At 36.0% G+C, this 25,063-nt stretch overlaps 1 protein-coding gene across 4 annotated transcripts in view; it reads right to left on the bottom strand.

Annotated features, from left to right (window-relative positions):
- filip1b (filamin A interacting protein 1b) overlaps window positions 1–25,063 on the bottom strand; it is a 36,133-nt gene that overhangs the window by 8,801 nt on the left and 2,269 nt on the right. For 2 of the 4 annotated variants that reach the window (XM_060866289.1, XM_060866288.1), the window contains exons 2-4: window positions 11,861–12,158; window positions 9,047–9,220; window positions 7,906–8,084 (exon numbers count right to left, since the gene is read on the bottom strand). In XM_060866289.1, coding sequence (XP_060722272.1) covers window positions 7,906–8,084; window positions 9,047–9,220; window positions 11,861–12,157 — 650 coding nt within the window. In that variant the 5' untranslated portion in view covers window position 12,158. Of the gene's footprint in view, window positions 1–91; window positions 301–7,905; window positions 8,085–9,046; window positions 9,221–11,860; window positions 12,159–25,063 lie in introns of those variants that run through there. The other 2 variants (XM_060866290.1, XM_060866291.1) reach the window with 2 other exon arrangements.

A 25,063-nucleotide genomic window follows, 5' to 3' on the forward strand; every position in this document is an offset into this window, starting at 1 on the left:
AGCCAAATTTAAAGTCAACTTATTTATCAAACTTCTTAAGTGCCAGACATCACAAGATTCTGAAACAGATCTAAATCGAACCTGCACTCACCGCTGTGTTCATATCCTCAACATCTGTCAGATTCCAAACAGATTTCAAACTCACCAGCTAGCTATAATGTATTCCACGTGCGTCCATGTCTAATGAGTTTTCAGCTGTGTCTGTCGTTATGAGCCGTTAAGACTTCGGCAGGGTCGAGCGAAGGTCCCATGCTCCCTGCAGAGTTAGGCATCGCATTCCAAACATGTCATCAGTGCAAAATGAAAGGTGAACACTGTGTGGAAAGGCACTGCTCCACTAGCTGGTGATATCATCCTCCCATATAAGGCACAGAATTGTTCTACCCTTGTTTGGGCAGAGGAGGAGGGGACTGACAAGAGGGGGGGTGTCGTTTCTCACAAAGTCTGTCCTCACTCTCTTTTCACTGTTTGCTTAGAATGAAGTCAGGATGTTGTCTCAGGAAATGGACAGAACAACAGTCGGTCAAAGTGCCAAGTGGTCAAAGTACTTAAAGATTGCAAGGATTCACAGTTCACACAGCATGCTAACCGGGAGTCCGGCATGACCCGAATATTTCCTTTTGCTGTCGTGACCAAATGTTTCCATGGAGACAGGACAACAATGCAAAAGAAAAGTTTTGTTTTGTTGAGGGAACAATGCCAGACTCGTTCTCTGTCTAGCTCAACCCTTTTACCCTGAAATACTGCTGGAAAAGATGGTTTTTCTTTAGGTCATGAGAATTATACAACATAAAAACAGTAATGGAGAAGTTTTAATAATCGGATTTGAGTAGGATTCTGCTTGGATTTCCTTTGTTTAGAACAGGCTGCTAAAGGCAGTTGTTAGTTTATATAAATATTTATGCAAAATATGCAAAATGCCTGAAAGGCTATGACTACTATGGTCCAGAGCTTCAGACCATGCAAATACCTCAAGGATGATGTAACCATCAATGTTAGGTGAAGACGTAGAGTCAGACCATTTCCCTGATCTGAAACTGACTGACCAAACTGTTCTCATTAGTTTACACCAACTCTGAATGCAACCTCAAAACAGTCCGAAACGTAAGTAAATAATGAATTCTAAAATCTTCCAGTTTCAACTTATAGCTAAAAATAAACAGTTACATCAACTTAAGGAATGTGACTAGACTAAATTATAAGACTGATGGGAATTTATTAATGAAACTCCTTTTTAAACACAGCTCTAGGCCTAACATCCATCAGGAAATGATTATGTCATTTAAACAAGGGGGGGTTGAAACATTAGAAGTACATTTGAAGTATATTAGAAAGGAAAGAAAAGTTTACTCTGCTTTAAATATGAGAAAATATGATTAAATATATGATTAAAAAATAGCAAAATAATGTAATGTAGAGGGACAACGGCAAACCCCGGGCTCCCTGTTGGAACTGCATCCACAATAAGTTTTATTGTTCAGGGTGGGCCTTTCCGCTTAGCGCCCTGCTAACCAATCACAGGTGCTGTGGGGTCCGTATGACATCACCTGTGATGCATTTCTGAGATGAGCAGATCGGAGAAGAATGTGCTCACACGTTGCTGAAAGATGAGCACTGAGACGGAGCATGAGGCGATGTAAAGGGGGGGTCAGAAAGGCACTGCAGCAGCATAAACATGACCAGATACTACATGATATACTCCACGTACAACTGCGGTGCAAATGGTTTCATAGTTTCACATTTAAATGTTGATGTGTTTGTGTAAAAGGATCTAAATTGAAAGGAGATTATACCTTAAAAAGTGCTGAATGAGGTAATTAAGGACGTATCTTAGGCATCAGGCAAATGTGAAATATTTGTGCACTAACTATGGAAAACATTCAACATTCATTAAACTTTTATCTTATTTCAATTATTGTGCTTCTATTTTTCTATTATTTTATCTCATATCATTATTATTTGCCTTTTTCTGTCACTGCAGTTATTTATTACACTATTATTTTATGCCTATTTTTTTCTTTCTCTAAAAACTTTAATGAAAATAAAATTATAATGATTATAATTATGCTTAGTAGTAATAGTATTATAACTACTATTAGTAACTACGTGAGCTACACATAAAGAAGCAGAGAAAATGGCAGAGAAAAAGCTTATCTTGGCTGAATAATAATTTTTAACATTTGTGATGAAAATTACCAAAATGTCAAACTGTCCCATCAGTATGTAAAATTCAACAATGCATTTATTTATTTAGTTAGTTTGTTTGTTAGTTTTCTGATTTTTATTGATTTAATATTATTCATTCTAAAACGTGTCTAAAACTATTTTGAAAAAAGACCAAAACTTTAACTTAAAATAGATTTTTAATTAAAACATTTTTAATTTGGTCACAAGAATAAAGATGAACAAACAAACAAACAAATAATTAAATACTAACCAAATAAATTAATAGCTATTGCAATCTTGATATTATTTTTGTATCAAATTTGATACAAAAAGCTTTTGGGTTTTTTATTTTACCCACAGAATTTTAGGCATTACTACTGTAATCAATAATCATTAGTTATTTGATATAATATTAATAATTATAATACAAGACATAATATTATAAAATATTATAAAATAAATGAAAGAATTTGAATGAACGTTAAACAATTTATAAAGTAATCATTCGTTTACAAAAAAAATGTCATAAAATCACCTGTCAATTTATGAAATTGAGCAAAATTAACTGGAATATTATTAATGTCTGGTGAAGTGGTAGCTCAGTGGTTAAGGTGTTGGACTACTGACCAGAAGGTCATGAGTTTGAATTCCCAGTCCACCAAGCTGCCACTGCTGGGCCCCTGAGCAAGGCCCTTAACCCTCAATTACTCAGCTGTATAAATGAGATAAATGTAAGTTGCTCTAGATAAGGGCGTCTGCCAAATGACACGTATGAATTAAGGAATTTAAAAACATGCTAACGTGTAGACAACATGTTAGAAGAAATCTCAGTTTCATAGACAATGGAATTAAAGACTGTCAAATATAGGTGTCAAATTTGATATCCACAGTGTTACAGGGTTTATGGTAAAAATCTGAAAAAGCCATAAATTCACAGATTACTCACATAAACACATAACATACAGCGATCAGACAGAATTCATCAGTCAATCTGATTAGCCTTACACTGTAAACAAAAGCTCTCAGACAGACCAGGGTTAGTAGTTTGGAGGTTTATATCATGAAAAAAAGCAGCTACATGTGATTTTTTTTCCAGCGAACAGGGTCACCATGTCAACTTTCCATAAACTGCTGTGAGCACCCTTGACGTGAGTAAAGTGCGTATTTAATGTGAGCAACAAGTATTTTATAACACAGGCATGTGGTGGAAGCCTAATGTACTTTTCTGCCATTATACAGTTCCAAGAAATGCCACCGCAAATAAATTGGATAATTAGATTAAGCTGTAATAGGAACTCATTTCCAAGCTTCTAAATGAATGAAAGAGTGTAAACAGGTTTCTGCAGAATAAAACCTTTTATCCGTTCACCTCGTTTCCTTATGCTTTCATACGGAGCATGATCACAACCTGCCATTTCTACACCAGGACCAAAGCCTTCAAATCTATATCCATGCATCAAGTTGTCAAAACTGAGAGGAAATTATCCATGTAATATTGGATGAGATCAGCGTTTGCATATGAGCCATGTCATGCCATCCTAGTGAGCACACAAGGGTCTGATAGCAATCATCTTCTGTAAGGGATTTATCAGATGGGCCAGAATATTACAAAGCATGTGTCCCAACATGTCAGGCCTGGAGAATGTGAACAGAGTCACGATGCTCAGGTTGCTCAGTTGTGTGTGCTGCTTATCCAAATAGAGTATAAACATAGCTTTGCCACAGTTAATGAGAAACAGAATGTCTCTGCTGTACTGATGTAGTCCAGTGGTTCCCAATCCTGTGCCTGGAGTTTCCCTGTGCTGAACATTGTAGTATTCTCTAAGAAATCCAGGAACAAGCTGTTAATGATCTGATCAGTTGGATCAGGTGTGTAAGCAACAGGATTCTCCTGGACCACCGAATAACCAAGAGGCAGCTGTATGTGAGTGTGTTCATGTGTATCTGTGTGTATGTGAGTCTGTGTCTGTGTGTGTGTATGTGTGTGCGTCTGTGTCTGTGTGTGTGTGTGTCTGTGTGTATGTGTGTGTGTGTTTGTCTGTGTGTGTGTGTGCACAGTATGTGTGCGTGTGTCTGTGTGTATATGTGTGTGTATGTGTGCATGGGTCTGTGTCTCTGTATGTGTGTGTGTCTGTACGTGTGTGTGTGTGTCTGTGTGTGCGTGTGTATGTACAGTATGTATGCGTGTGTGTTTGTGTGTCTGTGTGTTTGTGTGTCCAAATGTCTGAGTCTGCTATAGTATAGTATTGCAATTCAATTCCATTTTCATTTGTACTGAATTTTTAATAATAAACAGAGCAGTTTTCCAGACAGTGGCAAAAAAACTTCCTCCACACGACATGAGAAAGGAACCTTGAGAGGAAACAGACTCAAAAAAAAAAAAAAACTCAAATTCTTCAAATGCTCTTCTTAGTGACATCAGTCTGTGTGATTGTGTTTAAATCATTAGAGCACACAGTTGTAGTAAAAGTGTAAAGACAAACAGGATTTTCAGAATTAGAAGTTAAAAAAAGCCTTTGAATGACAACAGAACATGAGTCTTTATTTCATCAATTAACACAAAGCATATTTACTGTACCTCTATTCTGGATTTTCTCTGTCTACAAGCTTTTTGCTTATGTAATTCACCTTCCTGCTTCAATAGAAACCTGGATGTCCTACTGACTTGCACTTCCTGAGAATTTCAGCCATGATTACATGCTCCTGCTGTTTACATAAACCTGTATTGTTTCTGCTCTATCATAATCCAAACTCCCATCATGCATCACATTACCCCCTCCTTTCAAAAACTCCATTGGCTCTCTATTAAACTCTGTATTGATTTTTCGTTCTCCTAAATATCTTTATAATCTTGCTTCTACCCTCCCTCCCTCCCTCCCTCCCTCCTCCCTCTCTGCTCTTCCTCATCAGAGCTCCTCGTTACACCTCCTGCCCGTTTAACCACCACAGCGGCAAGAGCATTTAGTCTCACTGCTCCTCGTCTCTGAAATTCTCTCCAGAAATACATCCGTAACACAGACTCTCTCACCACATTCAAAACCTATTCGTTCAGAAGTGCTTATTACACATGCTCTTAATATCATGATAAATATTATTGTTTTTTATTGTTGTTTACTGTTAATTTTATTATTTATTACTTGTTTGAATTTGTGTAGTGACCTTGAGTGACTTGAAAGGTGCCTATAAATAAATTATTATTATTATTATTATTATTATTATTATTATTATTATTTATTTATTTATTTGTTTGTTTATTTGTTTGTTTATGTATTTATTTATCTATTATATTTATTATTCTTATTCTTATTCTTATTCTTATTATTATTATTATTATTATTATTATTATTATTATTACATATTTAAATAACATAGGAGGTGGCTAAACATCTTCTTCCCCAATCAGTTTTATGATTAGTCTATTGTTTCTAACCACCAGCTGGGCAGCTTTCCGTATGCTCCCAAAGTTTCTGAGCAGCTTATTCAAACAACTAAGAAAATCACATTATCTATAAAGAGAAGCTACACTGCAGTGGTGGAAGCATTGCACGGTCTATCAGCTAGAAGAATAGAAAAAATCATTTCAAATAAATAAAGATTTTGAGGTATTGGGATATCTGGTGAGGTAAAAATAGCTGTTGCGCCGACTCTTTGTGTGTAGTTATGTGGTGTACAGTACAACATCGCTATAACCATATATTCACACAAATCTATTTGTATTTTAGATCTTCTGGCTGTGTCATTAACTCCAGATTTGTTCCAGATCACTAATCAGCGGTGCTTCAAGACGCTTCACTCATCCTCTGTGAGCCCTAAAAACACAGGCCATTTGGTTCATTTGGTGCTATTTGACTTTGTGAGCTGCTGTGTGGCAGTCTTTGTGTGATTACACTAAATCTGAACCAGACATGTTTATGGAGACAGTGTGTGGTGTGTATTCTAGCTCGATGATTCATTTCTGACCTGGGAAAGTCGACTGTAACATACAGTGCTGGAATAAACCAAAGTATTGGCAGTATCTGTAAAACTTTAGGCAGACTCCATAAGAACGTCATAACACATGCGTAAGCATAGAATATAATTACACTTACTGTATAGTATAATGAGTGATTCTTAACGAACAGCTAGTGTTTGTAAAATGATCCGATGTTTTATGAAGCAAAAAGACTCGTATTACTGCGAGAGAAAATAAAGACATCATAAATGACTCATAAGCAGTGAATAATGTACAAACATCTGCATCGCCTGAAACTAGATACTCTTATAACATTAGTTCATTTTAAATATTGGCACCAAAATTTTTGCAATAATGCATGAGAATTTATTTAAAACATGTTCTAGTAATGGAAGATGACATCATTATTTTAATAAAGTAAACACATATGTATTGACATTACAGAAATAAGAGCTTCATAGCACACACGCACACACACACACACACGCACACACACACACACACACACACACACACACACACATTCATTCATAGACAACTTATTTATACGTTTTTATTTTATCAAGAGTTGGAAATGATACTTCTTAAGTATCAAAAAAAATAAAACCTGCTATTGCATTTCTCCATAAAGCAGATGAACTCTGCAAATAAGCAAAGCAAATAAGACCAAATAAAAAAGTCGAATGCTCGAATATTTCTCTTAATATATGTGACCAAATGCTGAGCAGTATGTTTTAAAGTCATTATACCACAGCGCTGTTGATTTCCCAAATCAATTTTGGGAAAATCAAATGCTTTTATATAATATTCCTGGAAGGAGTCTATAGTGTTAGTGCTTTGTAATAGTCAATGTGTATGAATATAGAACATTGCTCTTTCTGGTTTCTCTGTTTCCAGACAATGTGGGGGATGTGGTAGATTAGTGCTTAAGGTGTTGGACTACTGAGTGGAAGGTTGTGACTTTAAATCCCAGGTCTACCAAGCTGCTATCACTGGGCCCCTGTGCAAGGCCCCTTAACCCTCAATTGGTCAGTTGAATAAAATGTAAGGACGTTTGCCAAAAGCCGTAAATGTACAAATTGTATTTTTTTGTTTGGTTTGTCTTATTAAATTATAAAAGAGAGAGTAGAAATAGCGGCTTGTAGAGGAACAGCTAGAATGTACGTGATAACAGGAATTACCTAAAACTTCTTGAGACATGCTGTAATTGGAAAGAAATCAATCTGTCCTGCTTCTGTCGTTGATGATTATTTACCAATAACATCATGTTACCAAGTGTCTTATTGTTTGCGTGTTTTCTCTGACATCTATGCAAGGCATATGATAAAATATGCCTGATGCTATTTTGGGAATACTGACAAAACCTCTTTATATATTCTCACTCATTATTGTATAAATAAATCATTCAAAGCTTATGAGTGTGTTATGAAGTCCTTATGAAGACAGCCTTGATGTAAAGTCTTACATAAATATTTAATCACAAATCAAGGCTTGTGTGATTGTAACTGCATTTTTTTTTCACTTTCTTTTTGTGTCATTTCTGTCTCTCGTCTTTTGATCTCGGTCATGTTTGTTAGTGTTTTGATGTGTTTTATTTGTTGTCACTCAGCATCATTGTGTACATGCGCTCGCCCTCAATGTGTTTCCCAAGATGTAAGTAAATGGAAGTGTTGTGGAACAAAGCTCGCTTCTCTGTGTAAGAACAATGTACTACATGCTGTGTGATATCTCACTCTAACCACACACACACACACACACACACACAGAGCAGTGTCTCCTCTCCTCACCTCTCACGCTCATGCTCCAGCAGGTTAGTAAAGTCGTCGCTCTTGTTCATGAAGTCAATGTGTTTGCGCTTCTCACATTCCAGCTCATTAACTGTACGACGGTGGAACTTCTCAGCCAGCAGGAGCTGCTCTAGCATCCGTCTGTACGTCTCTCTGTGCTTCTCCTCCAAACGGTCCAGCTTTAACGTCACAGAAATCATCTTCATCTTAGTTTTTATATTAGTATAAGAATATGTTATCATAGGGCATATTATAGAGTAATATTATATAGTATATTATAGAGAAAACTACACGTTCGGTTCAATTCAATTTAATATGTATAGCAATCTTAACGATGGATATTGTCACAAAGCTGCTTTACAGAAATATATCAATTCAGGATATGAATGATTTAATGATTTAACATTTTAAATGGATTCTTAATGAGCAAGCCAGAGGTGTCGGATATGAGGACGAACCCCCTGAAACGAGGCTATGAAGAAACTTTGAGAAGAACCACACTCAAAAGTGTGTGATTAGAAATCATTTCCCTTTTGTAATTGTGTACTATATAGTTACATTAAATAGTGTAATTGCGTAAACAGGAAATAAAAAATAAACAGTAATGTTACCACCTCTATGAAACTCTATATGTTGGGTAAACGTACACTTTTAAATTTTTACTTAAAGTTGATAAACATGCAAATCTGGACATTTCAAATGATTATAAAAACAGATGATGACGGTGAATGTATGATGAAGATGATGAAGGTGAATGTATGATGAAGATGATGAAGGTGAATGTTCTAAAGCTAACTACTGTTTGTAAAACTGAACCAGAGAGTTAATTCTAGTTAGATAGATAGACAGATAGATAGATAGATAGATAGATAGATAGATAGATAGATAGATAGATAGATAGATAGATAGATAGATAGATAGATAGATAGATAGTTGTTTCTATCTATCTATCTATCTATCTATCTATCTATCTATCTATCTATCTATCTATTTTTGATCAAAAACCAGCAACGATCCACTTATAATCTGATTGAAAAGCCTGTAAGTGTACATGTGTAACAGTGTGTTATTTAATGAAGATGCTCTGTACAGTATATTACATAATTAACTGAGATGCAGTCATCTAATTAACGTTTCTAACCTCAATCATGGGGAGCTCGTAGACGTCTTCCTCACGTATCCTGTTAGAGATGAGCATGTTGTCTCTCTGTAAGGCCTGCAGAGGCGAGACAGGGGCCGCCGATCCATACTTAGCCTCCAAAGACTCGGGCTGCATCCTTTCTGACTTCAGCATGTGAATAATGTCCTCACGAGCCTGCAAAAACAAACCAACTGCTACGATGATGATCTGAGGATAATGAAATTGTGACATATATTGATATAAATAATTAAATAGATCATTTCAAAAATCACAGACCCCATGTGTGTAGATTTATAGATTTGCTTTAAACTATTCTAAATAATAAATTAATAATTCTAAGCTAGTCATTAAAATGTGTGTACTGCAGAAGTGGGAGTAAGTCACACATGTGCAAGTCACAAGTAAGTCTCAATTCATGAATGTCAAGTCAAAGTCGAGTCTTTTTTTAATATTTGTCAAGCAAGTCTCAAGTCTCAAATTTGCGACTTAAGTCTGACTCGAGTCAAGTCATATGACTCGAGTCCCCCATCTCTGGTGTACTGTAATGTTTTGGTTATATATTGGCATCTGAGAGATATTTATTTCTTTTTATGTAATTTTCTTTATTTTTTAAAGAATGCATTGGTTTATTCATCAGTTTATTCATTGCATTTTTTTGTTATTTGAGGTTTGTATACAAATCCATCAAAAAGTTAAAAACATTGAAGGTAGTGAACTGAATTACATAATAACTTTATTTATTTATTTAATATATCACTGACCGCCTGGCTTTGCTTTATGTATAGTACAAGTGCAATGTGGGAAAATATTAACATTTAAACATATCCTGGAAAATGTGGGAATGTAAAGTCTAGTTTTTCAGTCATGGAAAATTCCTAGAACAGGAAAATGTCCTGAAAATAGTAAAAAGGTCATAGCTGGAAAACTGGACTATTAAACGGGTGAATAATTTTGTGTATTTTTTTATATACAAGATGTCAGCTAAGGAGAAAATACAGTAATGTATGTGGTTCCATCTTTAGTCAGTGGAACAAATTTTTGAAAAAAGTTTTGAAAGCCCCAGTGTCTTTTGAACAAATGATTGCTTCATCAGAGCACCTGGAAGATATAAAGTCAGTGTAATGTTACACAAGGAAGTCTAAATTAATACCCATAAAACAAATCCTTGTCACTGTTGGACAAGTCGCAGTTAAAAAATATTTTATATTTGTGTCACTTATTGGCAAAGTTCCTTCGACATGTTCCTCACTGGATTAATAACAAGTTCACTTTCTTGCTATCTAACGTCATTCAGTAGGGTTGGCTCACATCGCCATGAGAATGTAAGGTTACATTTTGAGATGTGAGTCACTATTTATTCAAGAAATGAGTCATTCTAAGATGATCTTCCATCAGCCACAACTGTCACTAACTTAATTTGTGACTTGTAAAAAAAAATGGATTATGAAAACTGCACATTTGGGTAAGTAAAAATGACAGAAAGTCAAGCAAACTATTAAATAAAAGTGCTAAAGTGGTGTGAAATTATTTAAATGGAGCAATGAATCAATCAATCAATCAATCAAGTGCAATATGTGGATTAAAGATGTTAAAAAGGTCAATAAATGAGCAAATGTGTAAAAACCTGCAAGACTCAAATATTCCAACACCATTTGATGCAGAAACACCCTCAGCTGTGTGTGTGTGTGTGTGTGTTTGTGGGTGTGTGTTTTAAGGTGTGGTCTCTTTGCTATAGGGAAATCTCCCAGTTGTTTGTGTTACTTGGCACCCTGTTGCAAGGCGCCGCTCTATGACTGATTGCTTAGTGACACCTGTGTATAGCTTTCTTGAACACAAACACTTACTTAATTCCTTATGTACAGTTAAATATGTCTCTTCATTCTTTGTACCTTTATTTTTCCCATTTTGTTTAAGGTCAGTTGGAAAGCTCTATACTTCAAGCTCTATGACAGCTTCATAGCTTATGTATACATACTTTAGTAGAGAAAGTATGGTAGTCAGGGGTCTTTTGTATATTTTATATTAAGACACATAACTGGATCTGTGTTATGCAGCCATTCCGTGGTTAATATGTTGCCTTGCACCTCCGAGGTTGGAGAATCGTTCCTCTGTTCCTCTCTTTTTGGAGTTTGCATGTTCTCTCTGTGTTTCAGGGTTTTCCTTGAATTTCCCCATTTTCCTTTGCTAATCAAATACATGCATCGTAGGCTTACTGTGTGTTTGCGATCATGCACTGTAATGATGTGTCACCAAGAATAGGTTCTTCTCTCTTATCTTGTGTAGGGTAAGCACTACAGAAAATGAAAGAATGTAATGTGTTTTGTTTGTAAAATAAATAAATAGTATTGAAACTGTGACACAAGGTGTGTTTGCAAAAAGTGGCCACAAGAGAGAGACATATATAACTTGAGGCTCTAAAATAAAAAAGAAAACAAATAACAGCCAAAAAAATAAAGTCTATTAGAAAAAACTAAAAGAAGTTCTATAGAGTTTCTTATTAGCCCGGATATATTTAAAGTGAAAGTTTGTGTCTTTAGATTTTTACTGAAGCTACAAGCCTAACATCGCTAGGAAGTAAAATAATGTTACAAGCTGCTTGTAAGCATCCATTATAATGTTTTTTTTTCTGAAATCTCCATCAGTGAATACATCAATACATTTTTGCTGTATACAAATATCCATCATTTTGTCTGTGACAATGTATGAATCTATAAAAATGGATAAAAGGACATCCTTGAACTAAAATAACATGATCTTGACTCTAAATCAATTCATTTACTTCTGCCAGAGCTTATAGTTGAATATATGAGTTACCTGCACTTCTCCCTCCATGATGCCGAGCAAATGAAGCAGCTCCTCTTTAGAAAGCTGCATCAGTCCTGCTTTCTTCCTGCACTTTTCCTCTGCAGGATTCTGCGATTTCTGCACTATCACACGTACAGGACCGTCTTCTACTTTCTCTTCCTTCTCCATCTCCACCACAGGACTTTTCTTAATCATATCCTCAATGCTGTCTACTTCCTCCTTGTCTTTTTGGTAGACTTTGCTGGGCGGTTTGACTTGAAGGCGTCCGCAGTCAGGAGCCTCCATCCCACTGCTTCTGGACCTCATTCTACATGACATACAGCAAGAGAAAAACTTAGCATGTTATATTTACTAAGATGGAATTATAGAGGGAATAATATGTCTGAGCATGATATAAATGTGAATATTTATTGTGCACAGCTTCAGAGACATTTTCCATGTCTTGTCTTTTCTTTTCGTTGACAGTTTTTTTGTTTGTTTGGTTGTTTGTTTGGCTATCTGTAGTCATGTCTCCATGTCCATGCTTTTGTTTTTTTAGGTAATAATGGTTTTAAGAAGCTGAATTGTGGTTACTTGTAACCACTGAAGATATCTCTAAACTCTTTTTATACCACTCTTGATCTCTGGGTAAGGTTAATTTTTGTTATTTTGAGACATTTGCACCTACAGTATATAAACTTTCATGATTCAATTAAAATTTTTTTATTTTATGATCTTGAATATTCCGAGAGTTCATTTTTTTAAATCCAATGGGAGTAAATTCAATTGAATTAAAGGTCTGTCAACAAATTAAGCAAAGGTTGTACCTCAGACAGCACCTCTAACCTGAGCAACAACAACGTGAACAGCCATGGTGTTGTTTTTGAATCTATTTGAAGTCGATGACAACATGATGTGACCTCAAGTCTACATGTGTAAAACCCAAAAGCACTTGGGTGGTCTGACTGACATCACCAGGAAATGAAGAGTGTGGATAACTCAAGCTGCTTGGAAATGCAAGTCATGAAGTCATGGCGGTGATTAAGATGAACACACATCCCTCAGACTCTCTGTATCCAAAGACGGCATTTAAAATGAAAGATCACTAGCACGAAATGAAAGATCAGTAGCATGACAATCTAGCCTCATGAGCTCATTTGTTGACATGAGGTAATAAATTGGAACATTTCCTAATTCATCATGTTACTGAAACAAAGATCTGCTGTGTTACTACTCAGGACCTCCTGGTTTACTTCCTGATTTCTTCACTGTTGTCCTGATCACACATCCTGAGCTGTGTTATTATTGTTCATACACCACCTATCTAATTAGTCTCATTATTGTCTTTGTGTACAGTTTGTCAAAAATGATTTAGATTTGCACAATTTCAGTCTTACCTCAAGTGTTGTTGCGCAGCCAATACATATGCATTGCAGCTACAGTACTAATATTGCTAGCAAATAACCCTAAAGCGTTTCACTAACCATCTGCCTCAAACTGTTCCTTCAGTGATCTTTCTGGTGTGGTTTAGGACACAGTGCGACATTTTGTAATCTATAAACACAGAAAATTTTGTTTACTGTCCAACTGAATGCTGTAACATTCAGGGCAGCCATTTTGGACAGCTATCTTGTTTTTTTCTTTGTATAATTGCTGTTATTCTAGACCATTTTGATTTGTAGTTAAAAGCTGGGACTCATGATGCAGATCAATTTACATTTTACATTGACAGCATTTGTCAGATGCTCTCATTCAGAACAGCTGAGATTTCTCAATTAATCTCAATTATACATCTGAGTAGTTGAGGCCCTTTAGGCCCTTGATGAAGGTCCCAGCAGTGGCAGCTTGGTGATCACAAAATTATTTCATTTATTGTGTAGCTTAAAAATACCAGTATCAAGTATATGAAGATTTTGGGATGACCAGATTTTTTAGAAACCAGTGCAGGAATATACTTTCATGACTTTACAGAGTAAGAGAAGATGGAACACGGCAAAAAAATAAATAAATAAATAATTTTGGTCACAGAGTTCTTATCCTGTAAAATGTGGTTGTGTTTGTATCCTGTGTCGTCCGATTGCTTGTGTCAGTTTTCTTGTGTGCACAAATCTGAATTTGTTTTGTTTAGGTAGAAATGGTCTTTGTAGTCTTATAGCTGAGCTTCTTCCCGTACTTCTGTTATGCTGCATGTGATTAAATAAATTGCATAATTGATCCAAGCTAGTTCTTTACAATTTATGCATATATCCCTTTGTGTTTTGCAGATCCTTCTATGTTATATACAGTAAATATCAGTATCTAGTTCCGCCACTTTATAGTCCAGGTGTACCTAATCAAATTGCTTGCATTTTTTGGATTACACATATGAATTATCTTCTTTTTTTAATGTCTGCCTGCGTTTTGACCCCATTCATTATTGATGTCATGTTTTTGGATGAGCAGCAAATCAAGATCCACTCTGCCTCCTGTTTGTTACTTGTTACTTCTTTATCGCCTGGAGTCAAAATTGTCAGTGTACACTGTTAGGACACACTAAAGGATTTCATTTGTTATGAAAAAAAGCAAATGTGTTCTCAGCCTTGTCTCATCAAATCATCAGATATTGACCTTTAGATGCTGAATGCAGGTATACGAGTTTAGAACGATCTGAAACAAAAAATGGTGGAGGCTCATGCGCTGACCCTGCATCTCATTTGTTTTTGCAGTAAATCTATGTCAGCCCTGTTCCCAGGCACTAGTGATTTGTGAGGGGGATTTCCCTCTGAGAGAGAGAGAGGGAAAGAAAGAGTGAAGTGAGCAAGACAAAATGCCTCCCTGCAAACTGAAGCTTTATGTAATCCCCAATAAGATCAGGCATGACATCAGGATTTTTGATCAACAACATATTCACCGCGCCTCACCGATGATGTCAAACATGACCCCTAACCCTGATCTCATAGCCTCTAAGCTCTAGAAATTTGCTCCGGGTGAGATGTGATCCCACGCACTCTGTGTCTCGACTGGATGTGATGAGGAGGTGAGGTGTTGAGCTCATGTTCACACAGGGACTCTGAACAATGTTCAGTGGGACAGGGAGTGATTTTTACAACAGCTGGACCTTAACAGTAACAGCATTCATTTTAATTTTCAATTAAAACAAGATGCTTGAAAAATTCCAGAGAGGCAATGCATTATTATTTTTTCTGTCCTATTAGCCAGAGATCTGCAGTAACTTTTTAATGATTTCCAGATAAGAAAAGTTTTTTTTTTCTTTTTTCTATAATAGACTGAATTATTTGACACAAGAGATCTGCTATATTTTAAATGTGCTCATAAAGTGCAGTATATTATGGCAGGAAATTGTATGTGACCTCAGAGTAAACACGTGGCATCAAGTGAACAATCTGAAAAATGAAATTTACCACAGGAAAATATTTAGAATAGATAATACATTAATTATGTATGAGTAACATGAGTTTCATGTGATTTATGTGACAAGGTTGAGACAACAACTATTACACCAGTGGTCAGGGGAAAGGCTGTTATTTATTTATTTATTTGCTTACTTAATTATTTATTTTATTTATCTATCCTAATACCTAAAATTATAAAATTGCAGTCAAAAATATGTAATCTAAAATAAAAAAAACAATTTGGAAAATAAATTACTTGTAATAAAAAAAGAAAAAGAGTATTCATTTTATTTATGCAGGAAAGAATGTCTTAATTTCTACAGGTGATGGGTAGTTAAATAGCTAAATAGATGACATAAATAGAAATTTGTGCTATTTATTTGTGCTGTTCATTTCACCTATGATGCGTAACACTATTAGAAATATCACAACATGGTGTTCATAACCTCCACTTTCTCCATTAACTTTCAAATATCATTTCTTTTAGGTCATCTCATTTCTAATTTTGACCAGCACTTATTCAGTTCTGAAATAAACTCCAAAACTAATAATAAATAATATGAAATTGTGTTGATAAAAATTCTATAATGAGAGTTTATATTAATGAACTCATGCTTATACAAAAAAAATTTTGTTTCTTTTTCTTTTCTCTTTTTCTTTGTATTTATATGGAAGATTATAGTAAGTTGTACATTTTAGAAGGAATCTTCAATGTCAATGCTTTATAACGGTCAGAAGTAAAGCTGGAGGGCTTTGTGTTTCTTCTGTAACAGGACAAGCTGTGTTTTTTTTGTCCAAATTAACTTTGAGAGAGAATAAAGTCTGATGAGGGAATGACTTTATAGCTGCTATAACGTAAGCTATAACAGAAAATAGTTTCAAAGATGTTCTGCAATATTAAATGTACCTACAAATGGTTCAAATGTACGATATCACTTTTTAATTACAATTAAAACATTGTTAGTGCTGGTAAATCGCTGTAGTATGAAACAAATGTGCTATAAAAGGGAAATAATCAACTTTGGGGTAACAGTATCAACAGTATACTAGTGTAATGAAGTAAAAAAATGTAAAAGTAAAAAAATTCTATGTAGCAAGCAATATAATATTAAACAATATATAATAATATAGAAATAATAAAACATTGCCTTTTTATATTCGACTAAACAGTATCCATAAAATAAAGTAATTAGTGACTAGATTCAATGCAACACAACTTGGGTCTTGCATGTTAAAGCGTGAGCCTGTTGTTTCCATTATCAAACCAAGACATACTCATGATTTCCATGAGGTTGAATGCATGCCTTGTTTGGATCTTGAGAATGTTTATGGTTCGGTGGTTCTATTTTGTATATGAGAGGATACTGAAAAAGCTGAGCAACACAGACACGTTAATAGGAAGGCCAGCGATTAAATTAATGTGCTCGTTCACTAAACCTGTTTACGAAGTACACTGCTGGGAAAAATGATTATTTATTATAATGAATAGGAGAAAACAATTCCAAGTATGACAGCGCTGATGTACAATCATGTCCAAATCTTTGCTTACGTGATTATCGATGACCTTACACAGTGCCTCAAGTGGAGAACGAGAAGGAGGAGGAGGAGAATGAGAAGGAGGTGATTTGGCGAGCTGTTTTATGACCGTTTCTGGTAAACATAGTTCACACAAATGCTTGAGTGCACTAAGTCCAGGGCCTCACACGTTTGTGGGATGCTGATGAAACCAGCGTGTGACTCAGTGGATCTGTAACAACTCGTTTAGTGTTTGGGTTATTAATAGTCATTACAGGGGAACAGCCAAGCACTCCTGCGGGTGCTGTCTTCATTTCGAACCTCAATTTGGTTTATAAAGCAGTCTGGCATCCTCAGCTCAGTGTGTAATACATCAGCCTGCAATTTACACAAATATTGAGTATCACATAAGTTTATACTAGCAGCAGTTCAAAACAGTGATGACTTGTTATTTCTACTTAAACAACAACATTTCAGTAGACCGTGTAGTTTGGATAATTAAACAAACTCATGTATTGTGCAATATGCTACTATTATTATTGTGTTTATTACAATGCGACATAGCAACTTTGCTTGCACCCTTTGCACTGTAGATTTTAGAAGATTTCTTATTATTATTTACATAAATTTCAGAGATTCTACTCTACTTCAAATTCATTGTGACAATACAAAAGTTTGATGTTTTTATTCAATCTCACAATACTCATGTTAAACAATCGTTTAATATCATTGTCCATAAGACAAAAAAAGGATTAACATCTCAAAACCAAATGAATACAGTATAAGGAAACGGTGGGAGCAGCTGGATTTGTGGATGTTTATTAAAGGTAGAATAAAAAAGGGGTTGAAAAACAGGCAGTAAGATCTGGGAAAACAGAGAACACAGTTCATGGGACAAACAAAACAAAACAAAGACAAAAAATCCCAAACCAGAAAGCCAGAAACAGAGCAAAGTCGAACACAGAGTGACAAAGAGAGAAAACAATGAAATGGCTTGGAGTGCAGAATAAATACTTTGCCTCATGTTGTGGTGAGGATGCAGCTGAAATGTTTGGGAATCCGTAAGTGTTCAATTGATCCAGAAGTGTTCAATATTCAGGTAAGGGCTCACTCTGGTGGTTCGGAGGGGGAATAGAGGTGTAGCTTTGACAAAATGCCCCCTCTAGGAACACCTCCCAGGGATCTTCTTCGATTGTGACCCATGGATCTTGATGCAGGTCTCCCTGCTGTCCTGATGGAATTCTGCTGTAAGTGCTGGGTCAAGGATGTCACTGGCATCAACTCAGGCCTGTAGCCCTCCTAATCGACCAGGTTTCAAAGCTGACCTACTCTTCATCAAGAGGTCTTTTTCATGGGTGGTTGAGGTGTGTTGTCTGGGTTGTTGCTGCAAGAATTGGGGTGAGCTGGCTTCAGTAGTAATGCATAAAACGAGGGAGCAATGCAATAGTTGGCTGGCAGCTGGATACGATACATTCTGTCTCATCTGTCTGAATTGTGAAATGTATCTTGGGTTGAGCTTTTTGCACTGTGTTTTGAAGCAAAGCTTTTTGGTAGATAACTCTGGAAGTGTATGTGTGCACTTTCCCAGACCATCTTTGCTTCTTTGGAACCAGTCGTCAACATTGAGCATGTCAGAGGACTCCCCCGACAATGGGAACAAAGGCAGCTGATACCCAAGAATGCACTGAGAGCATGTCAGGCCTGTAGATGCATGTATCAGGGAGTTCTGGGCATATTCCACCCAGGGAAGGAAGTCTATTGGTGAGTTGAGTATGCTAAATCTCCCAAATGTCCCAAAGCACAGAGGTGATGACGAAGGAGGGTGGAAGAATCTGGTTGTCCACATCATAGTTGTCCTCAGCGGTGGTTAGTTTTTGGGAGAAGTATGCACATAGAAACAGCTTGCCTGGGTTGCTGTGCCTCTACTACGCAGCATGAGGCATCAACCTCAACAACAAATGGGAGTGGTCCAGGTGATGCAGTACAGGTGCTGTTGTGAATCAGTGTTTTAGTTAGTCAAAGGCTTCTTAAGATTGAGCAGTCCATAGTAATCTCCTGAGCTTGCCACAAAGAAGAATCGTGAGAGAAGCCGTCATCATGCTGTAATTTCAGATAAATTGTCTATAAAAGTTGCCAAACCCTACAAATGATTTTTGATTTGTTAGTTCTTTGTTACTAGCAGCAGTTGCCACTGAATTATTTCCCACAGCTATCAGTTTATTTCTAATTATTCAGATCAGTGCTCATTTAGGGTTCTGAACTCATATAACACCCCTGAGGTTCACTGTCTAAAATTATATGCTTGTATTTATGGCGATGTGATTACTGTTGATAACATGTAGCACCTTTGATTCACTCCATTAGCAATAATGTAACTTCTATATTAAGATAAAATTTATGTGAATATTTTGGCACCAACATGATCATGATTTGGCACCTTAGTTGGGATCCAGGGTATACTACATGCCCAGTTTTACTCTGATAGATTCCGGATCTACTGTGACCCTGAGTAGAGTATAGTGCATATCAATAGGTAACTGGTAATTATTGTATGATAGGTAGCAGATGGTAATTATGACAAAATATTTGGGAGAAAATAAAATAAAATAAAAAATCACTTTGATGGAGATGTAAATGACACCATGGGGTAACAATGATAATATCAAAGATGATGTTGGTGTGTGGGTTTAATTAGTTTATTATATTCTGCATATTACATAATGCAGATATTATCTAATTATTTTTTAAACTGAAGAACAAGGAATACTAGGCATATACAGTAAAGTCTGGGTACTAAATTGTAGAATCAGAGATACGGAAAACTATCGTTTAGTCTGTTTTGTGTTGCTGCTATTGATAGGATTTGAGAGAGAGAGCAAGAGCGAGAGAGAGAGAGAGAGAGAGAGAGAGAGAGAGAGAGAGAGAGAGAGAGAGAGAGAGAGAGAGAGAGAGAATAACATTTCTCCCACCCTGACAGCATGGCCAATTTTGCACTTTTGGACTAAAACAAAACTTGGATTCAAAGTGAGCACTAGAGTGAATGCATTTCTACATTTCTATAATATAGTCTTGAGAACTCTACACAGACATGGCCAAAGAATAAATTGTGCAGTAAAAGTTATCCCTAAGCACAAATGATATACTTGTAAAAAAAATAAAAATACATGAAGGTTAAAGACACTAATGGTGGTGATTAAACAGGGTTTCACAGATCCAATTCCTCAAAATTGAATAAACATCAAGTTTTATAATGCAATTTTAGATGTTAATAGCAGGAAATCCCACTAGTGGAAAGTTAATGATACATCAAAAGGTGTGTTATTGGTGTGTTTTGAAAAAATGTTGGTAATCCATAAAATCTTTATATCATCTATTTTGTAATTTAGGATACACCCCCGCACAAGGAAAATGATTGAGAGAGAACCAGTGATGAATATCCAGAACTCTGGATATCATCTACAGCTGAGGTTGATATTTATGGATTCTTTCCCTCGTGTACTCTTAGGAAACACTGAACATTATTACTTGATCCTTATCTACAGCGCAAGACTTGCCAAAGCATCGGTTTAATTCAAGCCGCCAATTGTGGACAATGTTACCCGGCCAGAGGTCGAGATCTTAGCATGCTTAGCACTGTAGCATGTTTGTTCCTCTTGTGTTAATGAATTCCCTAAATTACTGGGCTATTGGGGTGTTTAGCACCACAAGCACACAACATATAAATATAGCCATGGATTCTGCTTGGGTGTGCTGACATATATAATCCTCATTGGGATGGCAGTCAGACTAAACTAGGAACACAAAGACCAGCTTTTGCCAGCCAGGAATTGCTAACGCAATTGCTGTGGGACATAAACAGACTCGAGGCCACAGTATTTTGGTTTCTCCTGGGTGCTAATGTCCACCTGCCGCCCTCTTTCAGCCGGCAACCAGTCAAAACAGTGCTAAAATTCTTCTGACTGTTTCCACCCTATGCTAACACACCCCATTCAGCCTTTCCAGATTTCCAGATCACATCTCACCTTTTATGGTTTCTTTTCCTTATCTTTTGTGAAAGACACAACAGAAGAAAAAGAAATAAGAAAAAAGACATTAAGAAATTTTTGCCATTTCCACCCCCTTAAACTAGGGTGGGAGTGTGCCTAGTTAGCAGCAATAAAACAAGGTTGTGACAGGTGCTGGAGCCTTTCCAACCCCGACCATCATCATTTTTTTTTCTGATCCTAGAAGAAAATTCCCAAAAATAGAATTTGGATCAGCAGAAATGTGACTAAATAAGGGGATAGTAACATGAACAACCTTTTCCTTTTTAGAGAAGCTTTCAAATTAGCATAAAGCTCATCTGTTAGCCTTTAGCATTAGAGAGAATTGCAAGGTCATATCTTCTTTTAGCTTTGCATGTCCTCAAGTTTCTGTTGCTTTATTCTGTTTACATGGTGACACTTGGTTTATATAAGATCTTATGGGTACATGCTAAACTGTAGTAAATCCATAGAAGAGACTAGTTTTAACTGACTGATGTTTGTTTTGTGTGATCTGTCATGGTGATTTGCTGTCCTGTATATATCTAGGTTACAAACACCCAATGTTTCACCACAAGGACAGGAGGGTCACTGTGGTGTGTATCTCCAAAGCATTTTAAAGTATTTCTCAACAAGATGGAAGCCCAGACAGTTTATTAAAAAAATCACTGGAAAACACTGAGAAAAGGCCCTCTTGAGGAAACTACCTTGAAAGATATAATTTGTGCTTTTCTTACAATTTCATATTAAAATCCAGGCTTCCCTAAGTTTTCTAACTTCTTATGTCGAGTTAGAAAAAAAACTACACAATCAAACGTATAATAATCAACCGTTATATCTCTTACAAAGATACACAGCAACACACACAGAGCTGGTAGACATAAACCAAATACCTCAGGTTCTAATTAATTTAGAAATAGACAGCAGTATAAATGGAAAGCAGAAAAAATTAAAAGAGTTTTTGGATGATGAAGTTCTGTAGAAGCATTTAAGCCTATTTTATTTGACAAGGTTCTTTCTACATTATCACAGAGGTAGACACAGGGGATGGGTGAAAACTGTGGAAAAAGTGTTGTAAATGTCAGATAAGAGCATTTTAATTGACTCTCCAGTCACAACCAGTCAGGTATGTCCAATATCATGTCCCATGGGAAAGCCAGTCTTTGTGAATTAGCATTTTGTTGTTAAAACTACACATATTGAAAGACACTTTTATTAACTCCTCCATTGGACCTATAACTTCACATTATTTCTATTAGTTTCATGTTTTGCATTTTTATTTGATTAACAGACTGAATATCTAAGAGCTGACTATATCTTCAACAAAAGCTAAGATGCTGCTGTGGTTATTTTAAAGGCAGATTATAAAGGGGACCTGGAGGGCCTGGAGTTGATTGCATGCCAATAACTTTAACATGAACCAAAATTATTTATCCATCTTATAAAGCATCAATTTTCCAGTGCTATATGTATGTACAGAAGTATAATATATTATTAAAGAAAATTTATAGTACAGTTAATGTCGTGAAACATGTTATTGCATTTTATCCTTTGCATTATCGCCGCTCCCTCACCACTGTCCTCTTGAGCTTAATAAGGTAAAGAAATCAGGTTACTCAGGTTACCAAGAAACTGCAAAACCCTGCATATTAAATATTTTTCTTTGTCAGAAATCTTAAAATTACAGCTTTACCTCTGTCTTTTACAACTTTTACAACATTTTGACACTGAAGAAATTATAAACAAGCATCTCAGAAAATTCCAACATATCAACGACCGAAAAGATATAACTCAGTTATAACGATCATCCGCCATATAATATAAAAAAGGATAATATATTAAACAGGTCAATTAATATAAACCTGTGTATAAAAACTTGTCAGAGCTTCTGAAAATGAATCAACAAAATCACTGAACAATCACAGGTGGAGAATTCAGTAGCACAAGAATAGTCCTGGTTGAGAAAAAGACACAATTTCACAGAGTTATTTTCTGTAATGCTTTTAATACTATTAGCAAAAATCTGACTTCTAGATTGATCTCAGATATCATCAACAGGTTTCGCACCTCATACTATGTGTGTTTGATGTTTTCCAATTTGGGCTGCTATTAATACACAGCACCCCAGCGCTGGCACCCTGAGCCTAAGACATCATGGGTGAGTCCAAGTTACAATGTCTAGATCATAAATCTAGCTTAAGTCTAATTACTTCCCAGCCATCTGCTCTGTGCTTTCGTCAGTTAGCATTTATCTTTAGGATCAACGTGATGTGAGAGACATCCTTGGATATCTCTGACATGGATTGGTGTTTGCATGTCTGGAATGTTGAAGGAATTCTCCAGCATTTTTCCACCTAAACTCTATTGGTTGCATAGTGGTTTTGTGATTACCAGAGACCATTTGTTTGTTTGTTTGTTTTTTGTTTTTTTTTTTCTTTTTTTGTTCCACTAAGAGAAAATGTTTTACCTGAAGTTCAATTCAATGTAATTTTAAGGGTGTTGAAGTTCATCATAACTTGTGAAAAGAATTCGAGAATTTCAAACTGTAATTGTTGTACAGAGCTGAGAGGAAGTCTTAGCAAAGCTGTTCTTATGAAGCTTTATCCAATACAGTAAAAAGTAATTAAGGTTCCTTACTCTTTAGGTTTTGTGGTATCCATGTGCAACCAAAGCCACACAAATTCAGTGGTGACGCATAACCACAAATTCTTTCCCTTTAAAACGTTTTTCTTCATCTCGGAAAGGCTGAATTATACAGATTTATAGCTTAATTTAGAAATAATTTTGATTGATGAAATCATAAAAGCATTCATTCAGGAAATTCGACATAGACCAAGAACTGGTTTGCCATTGTCTTCCCAGTACAGGGAAGTGGGTGGAAATAATTGTCTGTGTAAAGACATATAGTATAGATCACGTACATGAACTCTTGAGTACTCTTTTAATGTTATGGGATACAGCTCCATTAAATATTACTTTAAAATCTAAAATCTAAAACAAGCCAAAAGCAAATCAAACTCAACCTAAAATTTCTGTTTATGGTATTTACAGGTGTCCAGTTTTACCTACACGTCACTGGGTGTCAGATCATCAATTATTTTACTCATTTAATTTAAATTTATAACATGAAAGCATGAAGCATTTACGGTGGATCTAATGGATGAGGAGTTAAAGGAATATCCGAAAGTTAGCATAAATAGAGTGGGACCTTCTGCCAAAATCTATTTGAGCCGTCCTCCACATGAACGTGACCCTATTACAGGTCACCTACAGTGGATGAAGGGCCATAACTCCAGAGCAGCGTATAAAAATAGAGATCATAAATGCAGGCCTGAGTTGGGGAAAGGCTCCAGACTTACTGTACTTCATTTCAGACCAAGCGAGAAACATGGATAGTTCTCTAACACTTGGGTTCATGTTTCATTTTTAATGGTCTGCAATAACTGAAATGTAAAAGCAAAGAGAAAGAGTTTTGGGGCTGAGTGAGTGTGATCAATGAGTGAGTGATAAGTTTGGGGGTTTATCTCCAAAGACAGAGCCGTCCACGTCCAGAGGAGTGACATCACTGGCCAGATGTACTTCTCTAGCAGCCTGGTCTCAAATGCCTTTCTGCTGGGATGGAAATGAGATCACTTCCCTCATAAAGTAAATGCAGAGAGAGAGAGAAAGAGAGAGAGAGAGAAAGAGAGAGAGAGAGAGAACAAATGCTGACTATGTCCAATGTCTCCACCATTTATGACGGCTTTTCAGACTTATCTTCCAGTGCTCAAAGCTCTCAAGGGTTACATTCACAGAGAATCTCTCCAAATATCTTACAAATTATAGAGGCATCTGAAAGAAGTTTAAATTAAATAGATATTACAGCATTCCCACGATACCTTTCTGAAATGTTTAGGAATGTCTGAAAGGACAAGTTGTAAAAAACGAGGTCATCGTTCCTTAGGTTTTTTTAGTATCTGTTTTTTCTTTCTGCATGTGTGTGATAAATGATTATCTTCGGTATGTGTGGTTGTGTTATGACGACCAGGATACAAAGACAATTCTATGTTTTAATGGCTGGAATTTTAAGAAACACCCACTGAAAGAAGGCTGCGGATCTTCAGATGCTTATACTGTACCCATACTGTTCCTTGTGTTTTTGTACCAGCTTAAATATGAGCTTAAATATAACTAAAAATACGAAGAAGAAAAAAAGATTTAACCAAATTTGTCTCCATCCATATATAGGCATCCATCCATTGATTCATGCACACTCACACACACACACACACACACACACACACACACTCACACTTTAATTGCTA

This window comes from Tachysurus vachellii, chromosome 3 (genome assembly GCF_030014155.1).
Source record: "Tachysurus vachellii isolate PV-2020 chromosome 3, HZAU_Pvac_v1, whole genome shotgun sequence".
Classification (NCBI taxonomy): Eukaryota; Metazoa; Chordata; class Actinopteri; order Siluriformes; family Bagridae; genus Tachysurus; species Tachysurus vachellii.